At 47.5% G+C, this 25,437-nt stretch overlaps 1 protein-coding gene across 4 annotated transcripts in view; it reads left to right on the plus strand.

Moving 5' to 3' along the window:
* NRP2 (neuropilin 2) overlaps window positions 1-25,437 on the plus strand; it is a 120,596-nt gene that overhangs the window by 80,469 nt on the left and 14,690 nt on the right. Inside the window, exons 13-16 of one of the 4 annotated variants that reach the window (XM_024563801.3) lie at window positions 7,083-7,345; window positions 8,874-8,970; window positions 10,134-10,169; window positions 19,404-22,943. In XM_024563801.3, the coding sequence (XP_024419569.2) occupies window positions 7,083-7,345; window positions 8,874-8,970; window positions 10,134-10,169; window positions 19,404-19,684 (677 nt within the window). In that variant the 3' untranslated portion in view covers window positions 19,685-22,943. Of the gene's footprint in view, window positions 1-7,082; window positions 7,346-8,873; window positions 8,971-10,133; window positions 10,170-19,403; window positions 22,944-25,437 lie in introns of those variants that run through there. The other 3 variants (XM_024563802.3, XM_024563796.3, XM_024563797.3) reach the window with 3 other exon arrangements.

Raw genomic sequence — 25,437 nt, forward strand, 5'->3', positions numbered from 1 at the left:
CAGGGCTCGATAGCCATCCTGTGATAGCCATCCCAGAATGTTGTCTTGGCAAGTACACGAGGCATTAACATGAGCGTGACCTGTGGGACCCTCGCTGATGCTATTGCTCCTCGGTTTGGTGCAAAGCAAGAAGCAAATAATTAGGAGGATGTGCCATTTCTACCCTCCCTTGATGGGTGTGTTCAATGACTGGCATTTTGGTCATTGTTTCATCTTACCTTGGTGCACAACCATAGTAAAGTAAGTAAGTAACATTGGCATTGGATAGTGTAGGAACTATTTCATTCAATCAAAAAGAGTACCCTAAATAAATACTAAGTAATACCAATAACAGTAATAATAATAATTGTTTTTGTCGTTGTTGTTGTCGTTGTCAGAGATGAGATAAGAAGACTAGAGATGCAGGTACTACACTAGGTCGGCCCCCAGGCTGTGTGTGGCCTCCCTCAATGTGTGCTCTTTATGCCATTGTTGACCTCAAGAAGGACGACTACAGTATTACTTCATTTCAATACATTCAGATCATGGAAGTGATATAAAGGAAACAGGCGAAGCCCATTCGGAATAGTGTGCCATTGTCGTTATGAAAGGACAGAGCTTTGGCCACCTCGCATTTATTTGTTTATTGCGTTGGGGGAACAGAATCTTTACTCCAAGTTCACAAGCAGTCTTAAATGGGCATAAAATCAACACAATGTTCTGAAATATTTGAATCTTACAAATGGTGGCTGTCTCATCAAATGTACGTGGTAGACATGGGGCTGTTCTGACGCTGAGTGGGCCATCAGATAAGCTGCATTAGAATGGGAGGCCAAACCTGCGGGACGTACACACGAGAGGATTAAGTGCGGGTCAGTGTGGTGGGAAGATGACTGCAGAGAAATCAAAGGAAGTCATTGATGAGTGAACTTGCTTATGATGGGCTTGAATTTTGTCAGAGAGCTACTGGGGACTTTGTGAGTCGAAAAGCAACTCTCTGAACTCAAAAGACCTTCCCCATGGATGGCAGCAGACAGTCCAGGCATCGGACTGGCAGTCGCTTGAATTCCCTTTAGAAAGAGATTGCTGTGGCTTGGCGGCGGCTCTGTAGCCACTGTGGGACTGAGACAGGGGCTTCCTGGGCTGAGATCACGACAGATAATTAAAGACCAGGAACAGCTTGGCTAAAAGAAAGCCAGCATTCAAGCAGTACTTTCATAACTTCAACCTGAAAAAGAAAGCATAGAGGGCCTTCATTAAGGAAAGTAGAAACACTTCTCTGACTTTGTAGAAAAGACAGCAGTAGAGAGGAGAAGCAATTATTATTATTTTTTGGAAGTCGTGATTGCTTGAGTTCCCCAGCACTGTGTGGGTTGATAATAAAGGGGCAGGATGATGACAAGACGGCCTCCACTTTCATGCAAAGCCCTCATGAAAGCTGACGTCCCAAAACAAAGCTTCAGGTAGACTCCTGCAAAGACCAGGCCTGAAAGCTCAAATTGTCCACAAAACAGTCCGCTGTAAACCTTGAGAACATCCTGCTGAGTTCATCCAAAGTCAGCGTTTCCATTCCCTGGTTGTTCATTCGAGGACCTTAGCGAGACAGACTGACCTTGGACGGCCGGCTGAGGGGCTGACTCATGTTTTAAGCATGACCTGTACAAAGAGACTACATCTCCCGCAGCACTAAGTATTCTTTCAGATGGTTGCTCTAGCAGGAGGGCAAGATGCTGGCCAGGAGATGTACGTACTGGACAGATGGTGTGTTTGGCTTTGTGATGGCCAGGAGGATCCGACTGGCAATTTATTTCAGGGTTTGGTAAGGCAGGGACACACTGGTTCCATTGCTGTTGGGCCGCACGCTGTCACGCGCTCACAAAGCACTTATGCAGTGGAAGCCAGATGTGGCCGTAAATCGCCAGGTGAAACGTCAGGAGACCCTTTTTGGAGACAGCAACAGGTTGAAACGCCTGAATGAGCCCATCCTCTCTGCCCTTTTGAACCCCTGTTGTTCATTCCCATGTGACTGTTTTCCTGGTGTCGTGGGCAACAACAGATGTTCTGAGTCAGGGACCCTCGCAAAATGCCTCCCAAGTATGTCAGGTCTGGGAGGAGAGGGACTGTGTCTCTGGGACATTATTTCTTCACTCTCCTTCAACAGCTGAACATATGTCCTTCCCACTGTCATTTTGCTGGAAGCTCTGTGCTGCCGGCATCACGGCCATCAGCTACGAGAATAAGAAGACAGCCTCCAGCAGGCAGGGCTGGTTCTTGGCTGGTCAACTGTCATGTTTGGGCAACCTCTTGACAATTCAAAGGGCTCTTCTTTAAAGTCCAAGTAAATCATTAAAGTAGCCCACCCATGCCACGCCAACCCTTTGCTCTCTCAAGTAATCAACAGCCAGTATGTGCTTAAACCTCCCCCTGTTATGGCCCCATTACTGTTTGGCAGTAATGGGCCATAAACTGGGGCGTTCCAGAAGAACAAACTTCACTTGTACACATGTGCTTCATTACAGCACATAAATGGGTGCCCTGACTTAAAAGAACAGAAGCACTTAGCTTGGAGATGGGTCATTGGAGACCTACCACTGTAACTAAAGGCCTGGGAAGTGGACATTTAAAGGAGAAGTGTTGTGTTTCCCAAGGAAGCGAAGACTAAGGGTCTTAATTCTTCACGAGTGACAGTGTTTCTAAGTCAGAGGACAGATACTGACTGTGCTCCATCAGGGGTAGAAGGAGGACATGTGTCCAAATGGCAGCAGGAAAACTTAAAGCTGAGTTTAAGAAGTTCCTGACAGTTGGGGCTGTGACCCAGAAAACGCATGGCCAGTGTGGCCTATGGAAACTCCTTCTTTCAGAAATTTACAGCAAAGAGGTGGACAGCTGTTCTGGATGTTTTCAGCATCTTTCCTCTGGACAACAGGGCTGGCCTGCACCACACCGTCTCACGAGGTCCCGCTCTCGTTCGGGATCATGTGTTGGTTTATTTCATCTAAGCATAGACTCGCACACACATGTGTGGTAAACGGTGCATGATGTACACCTTGGGGCTGGCTGGTTTCTGGGATTGAGACGATGGATCTGGGACCCATCTTATTCCAAAAAACATCTTTACTGTCCTCAGGCCAAACCATACTTAACCCTTTTCTTTCTAAAAAATCAAAAACCCAAAACGAAACAAACATGAAGGCGAGCCCAAGAGGCAGTGTGTGCAACCACAGTAGGAGTGATGAAGCCCATAGTTTTTACTGAGATTGTACCATGTCCCTGTCGCTATGCAAAGCATTGTGTGAAGCATCAATGTGAATGCTATGTGAAGCGTCGTGCCACTTCCTCCTCAGAGCCCTGTGTGGTGGTGATGTTATTACACCCATTTCACAGGTGGGAAGACTGAGCTTTAAACGATTAGTGAGGATTAGGCCAGGATCCAAGCCCAGGCAAAAGGCCATGCTCAGGCGATTTCACTCAGTCCTATCAGGGCTCATTTCACTCAGTCCTATCAGGGCTCTTATCCTCCTTCCATTACTCTGTAGCTAGGGTCTCAGACATGTCACTTTGGTTCTCTGAGCCTCACTTTCTCTTTTTGTAAAAATAGAGAAAATAATACTTCTTTCACAGGGAAGAATACATAATAGAGGCAGATAATGCCTCTGGTCTAATAATCTGGCACACAGTAGGTGCTCAGTTAACATCGGTTCCCTCCCCCTGCTTTTTCTCTCCCCTCCCTGGGATTTTCCTAGTCTGAGCCATTCCTTCATGATATCCTGGTTCCAATCTGGTCTTTCTCAGTGACAGGCAGGGACATTTTGCAGCTCAGCGTCCCTCTGACTGATGTCTACTGCTAATTCCTTAAATTTACATATCATCTTTCTTCCCTGGAGCTCATAGCACTTAACAGACAAGTGGGGCACAAATGATTTAACTAAGTGAAATTCAGAGGCCTGCTTGTCCTGAGATTCTGCAAACTAGTGGATTAGCTCAGATGTCAGCACTGAATTATGATCCCTCAGCTGCTCGTGCTTAGCACGCCACCAGCATTAACTCCCTGGTCTTCCAGTGGTCCTTTAAATCACGCATAGTGATTATCATCTTATTGTGTGAGAGAGGGGGAAGAGGAGAGGAGAGGCAAGTGGGGAGAGGAGAGGGGGTGAGCTTGGGCCCTGGGAGAAGCAGCCCATGAAACCTTTGGCCTGATTGTGCCTGAAGTTTTAGCGACAGGAGGGGTGAACAGAACAGACCCAGATAGCATCCAGCCGGCCCAGCTCTTTACACCTCCACGCACATTTTACTCACTAAATGCTAACCATTATACCACGGTTCCCCTACTGCTTAAGAATGTAAATTCACACAAGTGACAGTATTTCTGCCAAGCAATTTTCAGGCAGCAAGGGGGTCTTATTTGTGAAACTGTGAAGGAGGAAGACTGAATAATAAGTCTCTGAAATCTGGTTTTCTTTATCTATGAGATGGAAACAGTCAGGGCTTGGCAATGACTAGAGTGTGGGAGCATTTGGGGGTTTCTCACTGGTGGTCAGTAGGTGGGTGCATCCACGGGTCACCCTATTACCTTTAGTTCACCTCACCTTTGAAAAGAGCTGTTTGTTGGCTCAGGCAAAAGGGAGGGAATTGTGAGTCTGAGGGATTGCCAGAGGCTAGCTGATTCTCCCTCTGTTCTTGTTTCCAATATGTAGCCTCATATCATTCCTTATCCTTGTATTTGTTGTTCAGTGAATCGTGGAAACAAAATTTCCTTGAGTAGTGACTTATATGTGTCACTATTTAAGGGTTGTGAGAAGAAGCTGTAGTAAGCCTTATAGGTGTGATACCAGGACATTTTTATGTAACTGGGGTGATAAGAAAAACACACCTAACACAGTTAAATTATGGTGTGAGGCAGTGGGAGTTTACCTGCTGAAACGTAAGAAAAAATGACCTCCAACCTTTTAAAAAACAAGGTAACATCAGTAAATGCCCGAGTTGTTGAGAGAAGGGAAGAATTAATGCTGAAATGTGGCAGAAGGGTTAGGAGAAAAACTAGCAAACGAGGTGGGATAGGCGGTCAGGGAGGCAGGAATTACAGGTAAGAGGAGAAAAAGGAGCAGGGCCTCGCGGGAAGCCGGTTGACCTTCAATAGAGTGTGACTGATGGCCCAGACTTGGGGCAGGGTGCGTGGGGCACGGCTGGAGTGAGGAGCCTACTGTCCAAAGGTGGACACACCTAATGTCAAGTCCAGCTCTACTGCTTACCTGCTAGTCTCTCTACCTTGGAGAAAGCACTTGAACCTTTCTGAGCCTCAGTTTTTTCATCCTGTACAAAGTAAGATTAATAAAACTGAGCTCACAGGCAAAGAGCAAGGATTAAATGAAATAATGCATACAAACATGCTTTGTAACCTGTAAGGCATTATGCAAATGGAACTTATAATTATTATCATTAATAGCAGTAGTAATGAGATCTGATAGGGGAAGCACAGGTTCAGAAGCTCGCTGATGCCTGGTTGTGGCTCCAGTATCTCCTCTCTCAGTAGATCACCATCATTAAAATTCTCAGCTGTAGGCAGCTGCCCCGTTATCTGTACTGACCTTGGCCTTGAAGAGACCTTATGTTGTGGAGTATTAGACAGACACGGCTTTGAATGGTGAAGGAGACACAAACTGGAATTCCAACTATGCATCCTAAACTCCTCTAATTTGACTTCAGGGCAGGACAGCTTCTAGAGCAATAATCCCAGAGAATCTAACCAGAAGGGACTTAGGGAAGGCAGGGGAGAGAAGGTCAGTGGCTGGGAGGAGGGGAGGGAGGAGCTGTTTCTGGGCTAAGGATGGGAGGCCTGTGGCAGGCTCAGCTCTCACTAGGAAGATGATGTCAGCAGGAGTAACCGCAGCAAACCAGCTGTTTCAGAGTTCCGAAGTCCTTGCCTCCCCTCCCCCGACAAGCCCAGGGTGTTCACAGACCAGGCTGAGTCCGAAAGCTCTGTGCACATGTCACCGATTAGCAAGATCCTGAGGTGTGTGCTGTGCTGGGTGTGAGGTGTGAAGCGTCTCTGCCATTTTACGGAAGTGGTCAGCGTCAGAGGCTTCAGGGCCAACGAGGAGGCAGTGAGATGTTCTCCTCGGATGTCACCCTGTTCTCCGTACAAGTGGCGGGAACACCCCTGAACGAGTTAGATTTGCAGGTGCAGGTCCTCCCTACCTGTGTCTGTGAGGCCTGAGGTCTGCAAACAGGAAGAGGAACTCGGTCTTTCACAGTATCTGATGTAGCTGAAAACTAGTCCGTTAAAAGGCCCGCTCTCTAAACATTTGGATGGGTGAAACCTCAATTGTCCAACAAGTGTCTATCTCTGCTAACCACATCGCCTTCGTTAGCGACCGTGACAGCGCCTGTGTTAGCTGGAGGTGTGTTTGCCCGGCTGTCTGAGAAAGGCCAAGGGCAGGCCTCCCCAGGCTGAGCAAGGAAGGGCATGGAGACCGTGAATCACCCCTTATCAGCCATCACCCCCCCCACCGTCCTCTCAAAGTTGACACTAGGCTCCTGATTTACAGTCGCCCCGGCACCATCTAGGAACACTGGTGGAGACAGAAGGTTTTAAATGCCTTCCATTTGGACAGTGCACAGCCAAGATGATAAAGGCTTGAAGCATAAACCACCTGTCCAGAATCATCCTCTACTCTAGCAGCCCCTCACCCCCTTATAATGTAGTTCATTAGACTGCAGTAGCCCCTTTGGTATGCCAGTGATGAATAAGATGCAGGCCTGGCTTCTTGGAATCTAGGGGGAGAAGACCAGCGCAGACGCAACCAGACATAAGGCCAACTGCAGCTGCCGTACGTAAAAGAGGCTCAAAGAAAGTGGTGTCGAGGAACAGGCCTGAGGGACAGCCCTGATGGAAAGACTCAAAGGACTTCAAGAGGACACAGCATTTGAATGAAGGCTCTGAAGGAGCCTTAAGAAAGGGATGGGGGGCCTGGAGAACAAGGACAGGAAAAAACAAGACACCCGAACTCTGCTCCCTGCTTATCCCTTAGAGGGGCAACAGCTGCACACTGGTATCTTTCCCTGGCGTTTACCAGGAAAACCTCTGTTTGGTTTACTTTCCCCAGATGACAGGAATTTCTTGCGGCTGCAGAGCGATGGCCGAAGAGAGGGCCAGTACGCCCGGCTCATCAGCCCACCGGTCCACCTGCCGCGGAGCCCCGTGTGCATGGAGTTCCAGTACCAAGCCACAGGCGGCCGCGGGGTGGCGCTGCAGGTGCTGCGGGAAGCGAGCCAGGAGAGCAAGCTCCTCTGGGTCATCCGCGAGGACCAGGGCGGCGAGTGGAAACACGGGCGGATCATCTTGCCCAGCTACGACATGGAGTATCAGGTGGGGTGGTGGCGGGAGGCGGGTGCGGAGATCCGTGGGAGTCCTGGGGATCTGTATTTCAATATTTCAAAGGGCCATGCCCATTCATCATTAGGGAACGTGGTTAAGCACTGCTGTTTTCATTGTGTTTCTCATGTTGCCATGGCAACTAAATGACACTCTTATTTGTTATTCAGAATGTGACTATCTCTACACCCAGACTTGGTTCTTTGTTCCTCCTATTGCCTTTTATATTGCTGAAATCTTCTCCAGCAAATGTTTCTTCTCTCCATTTTATTTTAGATTGCTATCAGGTAGGCTGACAAAGGGACATAGAAGCCCGGGAAATAAACACAAACACACCCCCCAGACACGGGGAAGAGGCCCGTGGAGCGGCTCAGACTCCCAGGGAGCCAAGGGAACAACCTCCCAGACCTGTCCCAGCCCGCGTGTGAACACAGGAAGGGGAGGGTGGTTGTTTGTGCTTAATGGCCAGTAGACCAGAGAGGCTCATCTCTAAATGAGCGGTTTCTCCCCCAATGGCTGCAGGAGTTTAGTTGTATTATCTCTGCCCCACAGAGCGAGAGACTGAGGCACAGATGGGTTTGCGCAGCTGTGCCTGAAACTTGGGTATAGTAGGCACTGTGGAAGAGGTGACTGAGAACCAGCGAAAGCATTAACCTGCTCCTCCCCAGACGAGAAGCAGCAACAGATGGCTGGTGAGGCAGCCAACTGCTCGCTCAGCTTGCCAGAGGACGAGTGCTAGTTTGTGGAGAGAATCTGGCGAGCGTGGGAATGGGGAATGGTTGAAGACCAGAGAGCAGAGGGGCTTCTGTGTGCAGTGTGCAGTCACTTTCGAGGTGGTGAGGTGTCCCGAGTTTCTCCCCACCCCCACCTGCATTCCTGCTTTAAATCTTAATGCAACATATTGTAAGCATCTGTTTGCATTTTGGTCTTACCCACTAGATGGTGAGATTCTCAAAGGGCCTTGTCTATGAGGTTTTGTAACCATCCTCGTGCCTGGCACATAGTAGGTGCTCAGTAAACTATTGGTGAAGGAACAAATCCTTTCCTTTCTAGTTGTAATGATGGAGACATAAAACAATGTTCCACCCCAGGCAATCCGAACCTGTGTACCCTATTTCTCACCTTACCCCCACCTGCTCGTGTCTCTTGAGTTTCCAAGTACTTGGGGTGGGCATATGAACGATTTATGAGAAAGGAAGCTCAAAACTGGCTAGGGAAATTTTAACCCTTCTTTAAACACACTCCAAATGGAGTCTTTTTTAATCAATACATTCGAGTTACTGGACAATACCCATCACCTTGTAATATATATTTTTTAATCCTTTCAAATACACATTTGATGGACCAACTCTTTTTAAATTAAGATTTTCAAGCACCTCGCCATGTGGTCGGCAGATGTGTGCCAGGAGGGGTCTCTCTCACACACACACTTTAAGCTGCAGTTCACAGAAAATTGGGAATCCTTGCACTGTTTGGGCCAGGAAGCTCAGTTAACCATGGCTCGTGTTCTTCTGGCTTCTAGATTGTGTTCGAGGGAGTTATCAGAAAAGGACATCCAGGAGAAATTGCCATCGATGACATTCGGATAAGCACGGATGTCCCGCTGGAGAACTGCATGGGTACGTTGGATACTGGTCTCTCAGCGGCCCCTCCAAACGAGACCCTGAGGGCTGGGGCATATGAGGGAAGGCAGCACACCCTTTTCAGACACAGTTGTCCCCCCAGTGGGGGAGGCAGCGACCCACCTATGCAGGAGGTGAGGTGTGAGTGTCCCTGTGTCTTCGGCTGCATTCCGGAAGGTAGGGGTGTCAGGTAAGGGGAAGTCTGACAGTCCCGTTCCCATCCAGAAACTGACATGCGCTAAGTGTATGGAGATTTGGGGTGCCAGGACCCCATCATCAGACTCCAGCTTTTAGCAAAGAAAATGCTTGAGGACAAGAACAACTGCCAGTCAGAATTACATGCTGGAAAGGTTTGATGGCTTTAATGGAAGCCTCTACTGGTGAGCAAAAATAGTAGATATGTTATATCAGAGTGATAACATAATTACCCAAGTAGTTCTTTCGCATGAATGAACTGCAGGGCAGATTTCAGCACGTGAAGTCACGTTGTAGATTTTGCTTTGAAGCTCACACCTCCAATGCCCAAGGTCCCCGAATTACTGTAAGACTGACCATTGCACACACAGTGACCAGTACAGGAAGGACATCAGGACTGTCCCCTCGGACAGAGTGCAGAGCAGCCAGCTCACCCCTAGAGCACCCTGGTCATCTTCTAGCAGAGCCATAGACCTTCCTGAAAGCAAGAGGGGATCCTGAGAAGGCACGGAACCTGCTTTCCGTCGGCACGGTGACGGTAATAACTCACCAAGTGCTTTTCTTGGCACATGGGTCCCGGGTGTGTGTGTGTGCCTGATGATGTCAGAAGCACCTGGGACCACCCCAGTCCCTTCAGGCAGCTCTCAGGCCCCGGGCATCTAAAAGTAATCCAGACTCTGAGAAAGTAATCAGTGGTAAGTGACTGATTACAATGCTTCTGGGACCCATTACCCTATAAAGGGCTTTTTGTTCCAAAGCAACTTTGAGAATCTCTCTCCACCCACCGGCCCCCATGACGATCATGTGTTAGACACAGTCTAGAACGTGTGCAGGCGATGGGACCCGTTCTGAGGAGTAGTATTGAAAAAAAGTTAACGGAAGTCATCTTCCTCATGCCCTATGTTCACCCGATTCTTTCTTCCCCTGATCTAACTCAAAATGTTTTCTTTGTTTTGTTTTTCCAGAACCCATCTCAGCTTTTGCAGGTGAGGATTTTAAAGGTAAAAAAAAATTTTTTTCTGCATGCCTTTTCCTTCCCCTCATGTGATGTGAATTTGACGGAGGGAATACACCTCCAAATTTAACACGTGTCGCAAGAGAAAAATAGACGCCACACCTTCCCGCCGCTAGATGGCACCAGCAACACCTGTAGAAGCAGGGAAAGGAGGATTGAGATCCTCACTGTCTCCTGTTTAATTAAAGTTTAGGAACCTATAATAGAGACAAATAGGTTACAGATAAACCTTTCAGCCTTGCATTGTCCAACGGGGAGCAATGAGGCTGAAAATCCATGAGTGGTGAGAAAGGAGAGGCTGTGGGGAAACTGAACCAAAAAAAAAAAAATCAGTAGCAAATTAAAAGTGAAATGAGGTGGCAATGATTTATTTGAGCCTGAAGATGGTTTCTTTCCAGTCCCAGTTCCAGGGTACCAAGGCAGCAGTCTCAATTAACCCTCAGCGAGATTCAGGGGCAGGCAGTGCTGTGAGGGAGGAAAATTAGGGAAAAGACACAGAGGGATAATCTAAAAGAGGAAAAGTTGTAGAACTCAGGAGCTGGTGTCTAATAAAGAGAATTAGGAGGCACATCTCATGACTGGAGTTAGAGCCCTTTGAAAAGAGGACTGAAACACAGAAAATGACATTTCTCTCCCTAATAAAGTAAATAAAGAGCAGATCAAAGAGAGAAGAATTTGAGATGCTTGCCTTAGGGGGGAGGAGGATGAAGAGAAAGGCCTCCAGGCTGGGGGTGGTTATGCTGGTGCTTTTACAATGCAGTGGGGTTCACATTCAGCCCTCTTTGCAATCCAGTTAGTTGACCTGCTGAAGTCTCCACTCAGGTTCGAACGCTAAGCGTTTAGAAGCCACTCTGAACACTTCAGGACAGTTGGCCTGGGTGTAACAGCACACTCAGAGACACTACCCTCACCTGAGGACGGTTCCGCCTAACCTAATTTATGCAAACAACTGCAAGGTTGATGGACCCTGTTTGTCCCCGCTGGCCTTAACCCCGCAGGTGACAGCATTTCAGAGATAAGGGAAGTCAGTTTTATATCTGAAGTCTAGACTCATTATCTTCACTCTCATTAATCTGTCCAGCTCCTGGCTAGAAAGAGATGAATTCCTGGTTTGTCACCTAGATGCGCTCTCTGACTCCAAATCATGTCACCTAATTTGCCACTCATCACCCACAGCCTTGTGACAATAGATGAGGACAATAGATGAGGAAGAGGGTGGCCGAACAGAGAATGACAGACCCACACAGATTATCTTTTCTTTCTTTCTCACCTTCGTGAATCTCCCTCCCCACTCCCCGCTGCACATTTTGAAGTGTTGAGAGTATTCATGTGCCCGTGTTGGTGCGTTTTGGATGTGAGATTTATGTTAATGTGAATCTAAGCATGGGGAGGAAAGCTGAGGTCAAAACTGAACGACTTGGATTATGGTAGAATTCAAGTTCTAACCTTCAGGACCCAAGGTAATGTTGATGTCGGTGAAGTGAAACCTGCTTATGTTGTTTCACCGGACTCTAATTGGTTGTTGAGGCTCAGCGCTGCCAGGAAGGCTGGTGAAAGACTTCCAGCCACTGCCGCAGACACCGCTCTGTGTGCGCCCGCCTGCCTGGGTCTGTGACTGACAGGTCCGATGGCTGAGTGCTTTGCTTCCGTAAGAGAATAAACAAACCAGGGCACATGCGCTCTCCTTGAGGCTGTGTTTGCCAAGGGGCTTCGCAGTCCTGTCATGTTCCCTTGTGAAAAATATATAAATAAAACATCATCAGAGCCACTGCGCTCATTTAGCCAAAATAAACACAGAGCTTAGTGATTTGAAGGTAAGACTTTCCAGTGCTCCTGGCTGGCAGGGTTAGGGTTAGGCAAAGGCAGAGCACGGGTGGATGGACCGGCCCACGGCTGTTGTCTTGGGGGGTAAAGAACATCTTGGGAAGGAGGAAACTGAGTCTTGGGGGGCAGAGACTTGGCCGAGGAGCACAGAGTCGAGAGGAGGACCAGAACTGAGAATGGATGATTTCAGTCCCATTGACAGGTTTGACACCGAGCTCCAAACTGGTAGCCAGCTGAACCCAGGCCGGAGTGTCTCCATGTGGACGGAGGCCCACTGGACCTCAGTATGCAACTCTGTTTTGATTCAAGCAAAGCTTTCCATTTGGGAGAGGAAAGAGGACCACTTGCCCTGTCTAACCCAGACATGGCATGCCATGCCCCTCCCGGTCAGGGCAGAGGCAGGCGTCTCTTTGCGGGGGCATGGGTGCCCCGGGGTAAAATCAGCTTCTGCACTCAGAAAGAGAAGTCAGGTTTGGGCAGCAGGCTACGGGGAGTGGATGGTAAAACACTACTAACAACAGGCCTTTACATTGTTAGTATGTCTTTTTGAATTTGAGTTGCTCTTCTTTCCTGTTAAAAATTAACCGTGAGACCGGAGCAGGCTCATTCTTTAGGAGAGACCGGTGGGTACTAGGTAAATCTTGAAGGAAATGCCGTAAAAGTGGCCTCTGGACCTGGGCTCATTAGATATTCTTGATCTTTTATATTTTGAAGTCTCTTTCATTTTCTGCCTCTTCTTTGTTTCTTGCCATGAAACGTTCTTTTTGTTCAAATCACCTTGTGTTTTCTGCTTAGTGTGTATACTTTGATTGTATAGCAGGGTGTGAGTCAGTAATGAAGAGAAATAAGCCATGGAGAAAAAGGACCACATAGAAAAGGGACGAGGAGAAGAGAGAATGAATACACTGAGTTGTCATGTGATTTTTAAAAAGACTTTTTTTCTTGTTGTTATGAGTCACATTTAGACAATGTAGCCCAGGTGCACATTTTTTTTTTCTTTTCTCTCTCTTTTTTAAGCACTAGATACAAACATAGTACGCCATGTATCTTTTCTAGAATTTGAGCTGTAACAAATGAAAAAAACTGGGTGTAAAGGGGAAAAAAAAAACCAAAAAGTGGTGTAATTAAGGTGATGGATTATTTCCTCTTAACCAATACTTTTCTTGTTTCAATAGAAGAAAAAAGAATAACAAAGAAGCCAGTGAAAATATAGAAAGCCCATAATCAGAGTTCTGTAGTTGTTGACCAGGTGGTTGCTTTAGCAGCTCACAGTGGAGAGGAGAACCTGGTTCCTGTTAGAGGCTATGGGCTTTGGACAAAGCAGGAGCAGAGAGACCGGGTCTGGTACCCTACCCGATAGAGACCCAAGGCAGTCCCAGACTGGGTGCCCTGTGGAAGGTTGGTGTTAGGGCCAAGAATGATGGATGCTAAAAGGAACATCAGTGTGTCCTGTTCATGACTGTGAATGTGGGTTTTATGTCTCAGACCAGGTTTGAGGGTCATAGGGCCCATCTCTTGGTTTTCACTTTCCATAGTCCTCCACAGTTTTCATCCAGGTAAAGCCAGGAGCAAGTGACCATCAAAGGCCTTTCTTGTGGGCATAGAGGGGGAGTAGTGGTCAGAGAGAACCATGTGGGGGCAGTAACAGAGCCAGCAGGGGCTGGACTCTGTGCATCAGGTCTCACGTTCTGTTTCCTTGGTGCCAGCTGGCCTGTCTCTCCCTCCCCATCCCCACCCTCCTTCCCTGGCGGCTGCCTCCCAGAGGCTTTGCCCACCTGTGTCATGGCCCCTATACCAGGGCCTGGCCTCCAAGTCCCGCTCTCCTTGGCTTCTTTCCCCCACAGCTCTCTCCACTAGAAGCACTTCTGAGATGCAGTGAGGGTTAAATGGTGTTTGTGCACATAATCCTCTGATGAAAGGCAGAGAAGTACTCCTAAACCCTGCCAGGGCTCCAGATAGGCAGCTGTGCTGGGTGACTCCCTCTCCTTGCGCCCCACTCCAGCTGCCAGATGAAGCCTAGGTGTTGCTGAGCAAGGAAGCCTGGAGATCAGATGTGTGTAAACTGGGTAACTGCCTGTCTGCCGTTGCCTGCCTAAGGGCCGCGTGGGCACGGCGCCGCTCCTGTCACAGAGGCCGGCACGTCCCCCACTGCAGGTTCACCGTTCATCTAAACAGCTGCTGGTGTCAGTTTCTTTAAGGGGAGAAGAATGTTTTTCTGACGGACTTTTCCTCTCTCCAGGCACAGAAAGGACAAGCCTTAGTCTAAAGACAGGAATGTCCGAGCTGCCGATGAGGGGAGGGGAATCCGAGACTAGAGCCAGCCAACCACAGATCTGAATTTAGAGGCATTGTTTTTATTTATTTTTTTGAAGCAACAATTAAAACTGTTACTGAAACAACTGTAGTATAGGGCACAATTCACATTTTTTTTAAAAAGGGGGACAGAAAGAGAAATAGATTTTTAGCACTTTCCATCTTCATACAAATTTTGCAGCTTTGTTTTGTTTTTTGTCTACATTTTCCCATTGAGCATGGAATCCTCCAGATTTAAAGTCTTTTAGCAAAATTAGAACACCAAGATAGAAAGTCCTTTCTACATAAGTCCATGTTCTGTGTTTAAAAAAATAATAGAGGCATTTTAGATAGCCTGGGGGCGGGGCCAGCATGGCCTCCCCGAGCTTAGCGCAAACCTTACCTCCCGACACTGCTGACAAGGCAAACGAGAATCATTTCTCAGGGATATTTCGCACTTTCGCATTCTTTTGCCAAACAGACCACATTCTTCTACTATCTTCTGTAAACTGTTCTAGAGAAGCCAACCTTTTTTTTTTTAGTTTGTTTAATCTCCCAAATTCAATAAAGCTTTTATCTGAAATGCCCCTTCACCAACACTTTATGTTCAACCTACACAAAAAGGACTCCACAGACAGGCCAGGCCTAAAGCAGTTCTTACTTGCACTGAACCCTTTTTTCTGCCTTCTGAAAGAGATGACTCACCACTGTTGTCTTTCAAAACATTACTGTAGGGAACCTGGGCGACTCCCCCAGTCCGGAGGCCGGGTGGTAAACTTGGCTGCGAAAGATGACTTCTCTTCTGGGTGATTCAGTGAGATCCTGACCTGACCGAGATGGTGCTCGGACAGGTTCCGATGGTGGGAGGTGGCAGGAAGGGAGTGGGCCGCGTCCTGTTTGAGAGCCGGGGTCTGCACACTTTGTGGAAGGACAGAGAGTTACTGTGTTGGGCTTTATGATGCCCTGTGGCAAGGATGCAGTGCTGCCCCTGAGTGCAAAGGCAGCCGTGAGCAATAAGTGAGCAGATGAGGGAGGCTGTGTGCTAATGAAATGTGCAGTGTGCGGGGCGGGCCAGATGGACCTGCAGGCCGCTGCTATCTGAGCCCTGGGTTTGAGCACAGAATGTGCTTCTGGTCCTGCTCCTGCCCCTTCTCCGCTGGTGTGAGCATCTTCTGAGGGCTCTGGGCCGTCTCTAGGGTCTCACTGCATGTCGCTCTGCCCTCCTCCTCAACCTTCCTCCAGGTAAAACCAGGAGAAACTCACTTTCCCGCCTGAGTTCTCAATTCTCCCATCTGGGAATCATGAAAAGTAAAGAGGATAATCCACCTGAAGCCTGTAGCCCGTTGCCCACTGCACAGGGAATGCCCACGTATGGCTGCTGCTTTCCTGGCCACATTTCCCAATTACATGTTAATCCAGGAACCCTGTTCGCACAGCACGAGTGGAAGGAGCACGACCCACTATGTAATTTCTCTCCTCACCTTCCTCCCATGCATGGTTTCTCCAGATTTATTGTTTCTCCAAATTCAAATTCTGTGCGTTCACTTTCCCCCTCTCCAGAGGGCTCAGAACCTTTACAAATGAAGGCCTGTTTAGCCTTGCAAATACACTCGCAGTTACTGACTCTTTAAATATGTTTCTCATTATCGCACAAGGAGAAAACTCTGTGGAGAATGGGGGCGAGGGACGGGGGTAATTAATAAAAAAATAGTTCAGGAGTTGATTTAGCAATTGGGAATAAAGAAAGTATGTGAATAAGCAGTAGAAGTTGGAGCGATCAAAGGGGACAATCAAGTCGGTCAGCACCTGACTAGCTCTAGGCCAGGTTGAAGTCTCACCTGTGCTCTTTCTCCCATGTCGGGGACCACGCCCTGGCTCGTTTAATGTAAAGCAACAGCCCAGCCACCCCATGAGGCTGAGTGTACAAGCGGTGCAAAAATACAGCTACCCCCCAGCCCAGGCACCTGGCACAGGTGGAATCTGCCTGAAGGGAGCACCTTCTATGCAATTTTACGTAGAGGCACGGTATGAGCTAGCAGAATCTCTAGCACTTTCCAAGAATAACTGTTAGGTGAAGGTGGGTCATTAACATTTTCCAGGGAACCTGAATGTTTGTCCAAAGTACTTTCATGTATTCATCCATCCATCCATCCATCCAACCACCTGATACTCATTGGGTTGCTGCTGTAGGAAGGTGCTTTAGAAAGGGATTGCACTGCTATTGATCCATTACCTTCCTTTTCTGACATTAGCACAGAGCCCTTGAAGGCTGCCGCAGAGCCAGAATCCCAACCAGCGACCCAGCTGCCTGTGGGGGTTGAGTCTCTTTAGCCCACCAGTGTTCTGAGACTCTCTCACCCCCAACTGCAGGTCACCCAAAAACTGCCTGTGGGAGATGCGGGAGGGATTATTAGGCACATCCTCTTTTTTCTAACTCCCTTAACATTAAGAGCACAAACTCATGTAGTTTGTTTTCTCATTTCTCCAAACCAGTGTTTAAGGGAATCATTTAAGGGGCCAATCTAATGTCATTTACTGCATGTTGATGATTTGCGGAGAGGGAACATTGCTCCCAAAGAGGAAGAGGGTCTTCTACCCAAAGTGGGTTAGTCTTCCGAAGAGAGCAGAACTCTGAGGCCCAGGGTCCATCTCTGGTTTTGAATGGGTAATCCACATATTGTAATATTACCTTCCTCCAGTGGGTCCCCTAGGTGCTCCCCACTGTGCCCCAACTTTGTCTCCATGACAAGAAATGCTACAGGAATAGCATTAAGGCCACATCCTTCCTTGGCCCCAGCCCTCAGAGCCCTGGGTGGTGTATTTAATGTTGAAAACCAGCATTTGAGCTGAAAGAAAGCAACCCTTTGAACTGAAACTAGGTGGTGATGGAAGGAATTTGGGCAGTTGTGACCATTTTCCCCTTGACAAAAATTTGCACTCTTGCCTTTGTGGTCTGGTCAGGTGCTTCGGGTGGGGAGTTCATCCCTGTGGATTTATCGCCTTCCTTTCCTCTCACGGGTGAGCTGCAGCCTCATTAGAGGACGGCCCTCACGGTGCAGCCCAATCGAAGTCAGAGGCGAGGCCAAGGTCGCCCTTTGGGGAGGGGGGTTGGCACGGAGGAACTCTGGGCTGTTCCTGCACACTTGTTGTTTCTTATGCATTCTTCTGAGCCCACTCAAAAATCCAACAGCAGGACGGTTGCCAGGCAGCAGATACTCTTGGTGACCTGAATAATGAGTTGACACTAGTCCCTGGGATTCGAAAGCTGGCCATTTCAAGGAGCTGCTTTTAGCACTTCACTTTCCTTTCCTCTTTTTCTGTGCATAATTTTCAATACGGTCGGGGTGGGGGGAGCACTTTCCTGATTCCGGAAATAGTTTGGGAATCAAGAAAAACAGACATGGGCAGGGAGGGCATCCTGGGATTCTGGGGTCCCTTCCACCCCGGGGGCTGTGGATGGGGTTGCCAGGGCATTCGCTGTGTGACACATCTTGTCAAAGCTCCTCCAGTACTGTGGCGCTTCGGATGGCCGGGAAGGGGTCCACGAACCCTGTACCTTAGCTGACAGGATCCCTGAAACTAGAGGAACCAGTGATGAAGATCTGAGAAGGTAGATAGGTTCTGAAAGATTTTCAAGAAAAATGCTCTCATCTTCCTACCACTTCTGAGAAGACATCCCCCCAACCAAAGAGAGGGATTCTGGTGTTTGGGCTGCAGGAGCGGGAACACACTGGCTCAAGTGGAAGTCGTTGCCTCGGTTTGGTCATTTAATCACAAGCATCTACTGAGCGCCTTCTCTGTGCATACCCGGGGGTAGAAACCAAGATGAGAGTGCATTCCTCTGCTTGAGGAGATCTGGGTCCCATGGGGGAGGCCTGAAAAAATAAATAAGCTCTGTGGGGAGCAGAGATACACCCACAGAGTAGGACCAGCGATGTATGAAGAAGGCGGCAGCATGGCCATGGCTCCCCACTGGGGTAGCCTGTGGATGGAGAAGATACATCCTTTTGGCCACCGGCCATTGGTGTGAGCAGCTAGGGAGGAATTTTTCACAGGTTAAGCATACATCATTTTTCAGAAGTAAAGATCACGTTTGGTTTTGGCAAGCTCAAAAGCTCCTAGTCCCATTCTCGGCCAGATTCTCATCTGATGTAAATCTTTGGGAGAATCAAGTTGTAGTACTGTTTTGCATCAAGTGGGACTCCAGCCAGTCTTTCCCCAGAGTTACCCTGGGCTTAAATCTACTACATCATCTCCATGGCAACCAGAGGCCAGCCAGCGAATGCGGTTGCCTTCTAAATCCTCTGCTAGCTTCTCTTCCCTCCTCTGCCTTTTCCGTGATTAAGAATGATCTCCCTCCTTTTGCTCTTACTCACTCTCGCTCTCACACACCCACCATCATTTTGTGCCCACATTTTTTTGTTGCTGTAACATCCTTCCAATCAGATTTTAAAGTCCTCTATCCAATTAAAAAAAGGAATCGTTAGTCATTGCTTGACTGTGGTAATTGACCTGTTTAGACAAGACCAGGCTGATTTCAGTGGGGATGGAAGCGCTGGCAATCCAATGTGGAATTTACCTTCAAGCCTAGCCAGCCTAATTAATACACTGTTTGAAAATGCTGGCCAGCCAAACCAAATACTGGATTTCTACACATTTGGGGAATCAGCCTTACAGAATCCCAGAAGTCATTTCAACATCATTTTCTTCTGTGTGTGTGTGTGTGTGTGTGAGAGAGAGAGAGTGTATGTGAATTATACCACTTCTATGTATTATAGAGTAATTGTGGTGTAACAAAGAAAAATAGAGCTTTCTAATCATACACGTCTTGGGTGAATCCCATACTTTACTGCTCACTTGCACCATAACCAGTGTTGGTTTATCGTCTCTGAGCCTCTATTTCCTCATCTGTAAAATGGGTCTGATAGTACCTACCTCGAAGTCGTAGTAGAAGTGCTTGCCACGAACTAAATAGTGCCATCTTATTCCCCTTCCCTAGCCACTCCAAAGCATGTGTGTGTTTTCTTTTTTTTATTTTTAATTATTTTTTTGATTAGTCTGCATGCTCTCAGCCTAGCAACACTCTTCTGTGTCTCTCCACCAGGGGGCACCCTCCTACCAGGGACCGAGCCCACAGTGGACACGGTGCCCGTGCAGCCCATCCCAGTCTACTGGTATTACGTAATGGCCGCCGGGGGCGCCGTGCTGGTGCTGGTCTCCGTCGCGCTGGCCCTGGTGCTCCACTACCACCGGTTCCGCTATGCGGCCAAGAAGACCGATCACTCCATCACCTACAAAACCTCCCACTACACCAACGGGGCCCCTCTGGCGGTGGAGCCCACCCTAACCATTAAGCTAGAGCAAGACCGCAGCTCGCACTGCTGAGGCCCGAAGCAAGGACAGCGCCCAAAACAAACAAGAAAGACTGCAAACACGTTGCCTCGATTTTGCACTTTTTTCTCCTCGCCTAGTCTCTGTGTGAACTCTCAGACATCTCTTTCTCTCGGGGCCCAAACCCTGTGCACTCTTATCCATCCTGACCATTTTTCTTGAGTTCTTTCTCTTTTTCCTTTTGTTGATATCAAACCAACCAGCCGACCCCAAGTCTAATGTTGCATCTTCAAATGTGAGAAGAGATACACCCCTAAGCACTTCACAGCTCAAGGCTCAGCTGGTTTTCTTCCAGAGACTGCTTCCCTGATCCTTCCCCTTGCCTTACCCCATAACTCCTCTCGGTGGGCAGTCTGCCAGGAGACTCAAGGGGAAACCTGGATCTGTGTGTTTGTACATAATATACATTTTGCGTGTGTGAGTAGCGCTGTGTGTGTGTGGGTGGGTGTGAGAGACTGGTTCATTGTCGGGGGAAATGTGTGGGTGTGTTCCGAGAGGGCCCCCTTTAACTTTTGTGTTACTTCTCCGGGGGTACATTTTACAAGAAAGTAATATACGATACTAGTTTTGTTTACTTGGAGAAGAGATTGAAGCTTTTTGTTGCCTTAGCTAGCTCTGGCTGGCTTTCTGTTGGCTACCATTGTCATTTCCAGGTACCTAAAAAAAACTAGAGGCCACATGGACTGAAACGTGGCCCCTCCCATCCCTATCCCCACCCCCCACCCACCCGACCCAAGAAGAAGGTTCCCGCGATGCACTCAGACACACTCGGGCGTGACCCCATCACATCTCCTGGCATCTTGGAAGTAACAAGATAACGGCCATTGGGTGTGAGTGGAACCACCCCTACTTCCAGCCCTGAAGCAAATCTGTCTCATGTTGCCTTATAAAAGAGAAGCTCATAATGAATGTTTAGCTTTTATCAGTTAAGTCCAATCTTGGAATAAGTCATAGAGAAAGAGGGAACTGAGGCTGATGTAGGAAAAGCAGTAGCTTAAGTTGAGAGCAAGAGGAGGTAGGGAAGAGAAGGGAGGAGGAGGAAGGACTGAAATGTCTTTTTGTCTCCTCACCCGAGGGGAATCATTGTCCCAATTTTGGACAGAGTTGCGTAAGAATATTACAAACCGTATTCTTTGGTATTATATCAGTCATTGTAATAGCATTTGTAAAATATGGGGGGAGAGGGATCATTTGCTTTCTTTTCACGGTGTTGATGTGTGCCTGAACCTATAGCCGCTACAATGTAAGGCTGTCCACCTGACTTATTTGAATATTACGAGAGAATAAAGAGTAATTGTTTTTTAAATGTACCAATACACTACCCCTTAACACATTCATAGCATCTGGCAAATACACCCTCATAGGCTGGCCTAGCGTTTCCAGATGTTGCTGCATCGGCAGGAGAAAGTATAATGAAGATAAATCTGTTGCTGCCCATTTGTCCTCTCTAAGCAACACAGGGAAAGGGATGTTGGAAATAAATGGCCTAATGATCTTGTGCAAAGGATAGATTCCATAATGGAGTTAATTTCATTGATAGAAAATGCGTATTTTAATGAGACTCTGAGTACTGGGGCTCTACCTTCGGGGTGTTTATTTCTCACCTTCCTGCTAGGAATCCACTGGGGAAGTGTTAAGATTCTCTCCAAAGGCGGTTGCCTGGGCTGAAAGCCTCCAGGTACCTTCTGAGAACAAAATACTAATGATTGATTTTTTTTTTTTTTTTTGGCTGCTTGGGAGAGACTTTAGCATTCTTTCAGAACATCTACATCATCCCTCTAGCACACACACTGACTTTCGCATCTGGTTTGTCTCATCCTCCCGAAAGAATGGTGCTCTCCCACTCTCAATTCTATTTCAAAGAGCAGCTCTGTCTCAACCACAGCAGCCCTGCCAAGAAAAGAAAAGATGAAAGGCTAGAGTATGAGCCACCTTGACATTTCAAGAAGAGTCCTACCCCGGTTGAAGATGGAAAAGAGAAGCAGGGAGAGGGAGGAGTGGCAGGAGCCCAGAATTCCACGTGATGACTTCCATGCCAGTCACTAAGGGCCTTTTACCTCACCTGTCCACATCCAGCCATGCATTTGGGGCCAGGCATTCCCTGGAAGTGATTGGCATCCCTGCAGGTACCCCATGGAAGCATGTGTCAGGAAATTACACCTGGAAAATCCAGCCAGTGTAGCAACTGTCTGAGTTACCACATACCCTTGAGGATTTCCCTTCTTTAAAAGAAGATGACAACAACTTTGTAAATTTGCTGTATCTTTATCTGATGCCCCATGTGGCATCACCTTTATGCCATAGTTGAGAACATGAGACTGCTCAAATCTTTGTGAATCCCATGATGCATTTCAGCAGGGGATGTCTCTCTCTCTCTCTGTCTCTCTCTGTCTCTCTCTCTCTCTCTCTCTCTCTCTCTCTCTCTCTCTCTCGGCCCCAGCAACTTTCATAGTATTCTCCAGATACTATGCTAAAAGGGCAGCTCTTCTATAAAATCATGACTTGCAGCTTCCAAAAGCAAAATTCTGTGTTTCATAGAGGAAGAGAAGGCTCACTCTCTTCTGAGAAAAATAGACCGGACAGGTGAATGCATGCGTGCATGTGTTTAGAGTTGCTTCCCAGAAGACAAAGAGGTAATAGCAACTAACAAAACAGAAATGAATGAACGAATGAACTGAAGGTCTGTCTCGGGCTGTTAAAGTTTTTGCCTTAGTAGAGGTCTCCTGTCAACAGACCCAGGAGGGAAACCCTTATCTCCGGGTAAAAACCCTTCCGTGATGTTGTGCTGGCAATTGCAGAAACCCCTAATCACTGGCAAAGGCAGAAAGAAAAGGCGGGGGGGAAGATCATATCATTGCCATTAACAAAACAGGATGCTTAAAATAAAGTAAAATTGTCCTTTCCCTTACCCCACATTTTTGGTATGAAAGCCAGAGTAGATAAGAGATAGAATCATGTTTCTGAGGTTGATACCCCATCTTTCAAAAGACCCTGTCTTGAAAATGAAGCTAGCAGGCAAGCAAACACCTGAATAATCAAAAATTACCAAAGAACAACCACAACAACAAAAGAAAAAAAAAAAAACAAGAAACCTTACCCATTTGAACCTCCCATTCTTCTCCCCTCGCCCTGTGACTGTGACAACTCTTGCATTGCTCAGTTGCCTGTGTGTCAAAATAACTTGTGGACATTGGAAACGATTTGAAAATGTATTGTGTGGAATGTAATAAAATGACAGTATTTTTTATACAAACACCTGGGTTTTTCTTTTTCTCCTTTGCCTGTGAGAACAAAGTTGAAATGTAGGCTTTGAACAAATTGATGTTTTCAAAGTTTACAGATTGTCTTCTGAGCTACAGGGCCTTTCTGTGGGAGGTAGGTGGGTTTTCGCTTTGAGGCCGAAATGCCAGCTTTTCTTTCTTGTATTTTTATTTCTGCTTGTTAGGAGTTTTATCCAGTTTGTGCAGCTGAGCCAACTTTTATGATTGGTGTGGGATTTTTGCAAAAGTTGCTAAGTGCTAAATTGTTCAATGTGATTTCCACAAAATTTCTCTTGATGGCAAACCCCTGGAGATTGGACTTTACTTTCAAAGGGTCCCCCCAGGGCAATGGGACCCGTGAGGCTGAATCATGTACTTGGCTCTGTGGAGACAGATAAACTTCCTTTGGAGAAGAAGTGGCCACGTCTTAGCCCTCACCTACCTCATTATTACTTCCAGGGGAATGCTGATCTCCAATTTATGAGCACTTTCGCAGACAAAACGGGAACTTGTAGCATGTCCAAGGCTCCAAAATATTCCAGATTTCATTTTGGAGCAAGTAATGAAGACAATGATATTATTACTGTGAACCTGGAACTCTCAGGGTAGAACCGTTTATAAAAGGAACATTCTATAAAAACTGAGGAGAGGGGCTTGGGGGAACTTATTCAAAAATCCAGGTCTTGTTGACAGGTATTTTTCTTTGGTTCTCTTCTTTGGGTTGTTAGTGATTAGTTATATAACCTATGTCTATCATAGGGGGATAGGGGAGAAAAATCTAGGAACTACAGCCTCCCAGCTGTTCAGTGTTCCTCGAATGTGGTGAAGAAGAGGTCATGGAAGGATCTCCCACCACTGCCTGTTCATGGAGCATCCCATCCACCCACCTGCCTTCCTCAGGGGTCTGAGAACCATGATGAAAGGTCTTACAAGGGACCTATCCTGAAGACCCAGCTTCTACCCGAGCCCTTCTTTTTCCCCCTCTCTGGACCTAGATCCAGGAAAACGTGCTTTTACGGCTCTTCAGCCTCCTCCAGGCTTCTGGTTTTCAGACCGTCCAGGAAGCTCTGTTAGTACAGACAGATGGCGCAGTGCAGACGTCTCCATCCTCTGCAGGGAAGCAGGGTAGAGTGTCTACGAGGAGAGCCTCGTCTGCTCCTCCGATGACAAGCATAATTACCCATTTTATCTAAATAACATTTGGCTTTCCTTAAAGCCATTTGCTCCCATTAGTAAAGGATGAAATGAAAACATCTCAAAAAGTATTTCTTTCTGGCAAAGACCCGGGCTCAGTCAACATTTTCCTGAGCTGGCCTGGGGCCAAATTTGCCAGACTAAATTAAATTAGCCATTGTTTATGCTTCGTTAGCATTGCTGTTTTGGGAGCCCCCTTTGCGAATTTCATCATCGCTCTTCCCACCTTGGTGCCAGTCCCAAGGCTTATTCTACAGGTTCTATCTTTGTCCCAAAAGGGCAAAGTCTGTTAGGACTCTAATCTTAGGCATCAGACACAGCGCTATTATCAGTGTGGTGTTTCAGATTGAACTCAAGCATAAATGTTAGAGAAATTGTGTTCCGTGGATCATAAATACCAGATGTTGAGACGCAGCATGGCCTGTTTGGGCTCCTACCTGGCCCTTTACGACTGTTTAAATGGGTATGCTTGCTGTTGAAGCAGACACTGCCCTCTCAGCCCAGATAACTGAAGCCCAGCCTAATCAGCTGCAGCCGAGTGTTTATTGTCCCCGCCCCTCTTCACTGACCGCAGTTGTTTTACCTACGCATTGTAGCCTTTCTGTAATCTGCGATGGAAAGAGCTTCAGTTTCAGGTTTTGGTTTGTCTGCGTTGCAGGCTGCACATCGGAGCCAACCTGCAGGTCTGACCGTGCGCTTGTTTTCTGTCCTTCCTTGCGCACGTCACCGGGGTGCTCACAGCTGTAGTCTGCCTTTCATCCACTTCAGTGGCGGCCCAAAGAAAACACAAAACAAATCCAGCCAGAGAAAAAGAGGGGAGAGGGGAACACCAGCTGATAGCCTTGCAATCGGCAGGGAAAAGCATCGCCTTACATTAATAAATCAAAGGCTGGGAAGAGTGTAGGAATTCATGAAGTCTGGCACAGATCGAGCACACTGGAGTGCGCCTGGAGGTTGAATGTAATCAGAAAACTGCACCCTCAGAAGGTGTCAGGCCACGGGCCTCATCCAGGGTCCAACTGTACTAACTGTGGAGGGATTCCTGACCTGTGGCCCCAAACCTAAGCAACGGAGAGATTCAAGGTTTGGGGAATCACCAAAGGGCAAAACCCCTTTTAGCATGGAATGGCACAAAGGAGAATCTAGATGCTTCAGGAAAACCAGCAGAAACCATTCTTGCCCCGAGCCCAGAGGATGGGCAGGTAACCCAGAATCATTCTCATCTCCTGGGTAAAGTAATTATTCTTGGGCTTTTCAATCACTGACCCTCAAGAGTTCAGAAAAACTGAAGTC

This window comes from Desmodus rotundus, chromosome 2 (genome assembly GCF_022682495.2).
Source record: "Desmodus rotundus isolate HL8 chromosome 2, HLdesRot8A.1, whole genome shotgun sequence".
NCBI lineage: Eukaryota > Metazoa > Chordata > Mammalia > Chiroptera > Phyllostomidae > Desmodus > Desmodus rotundus.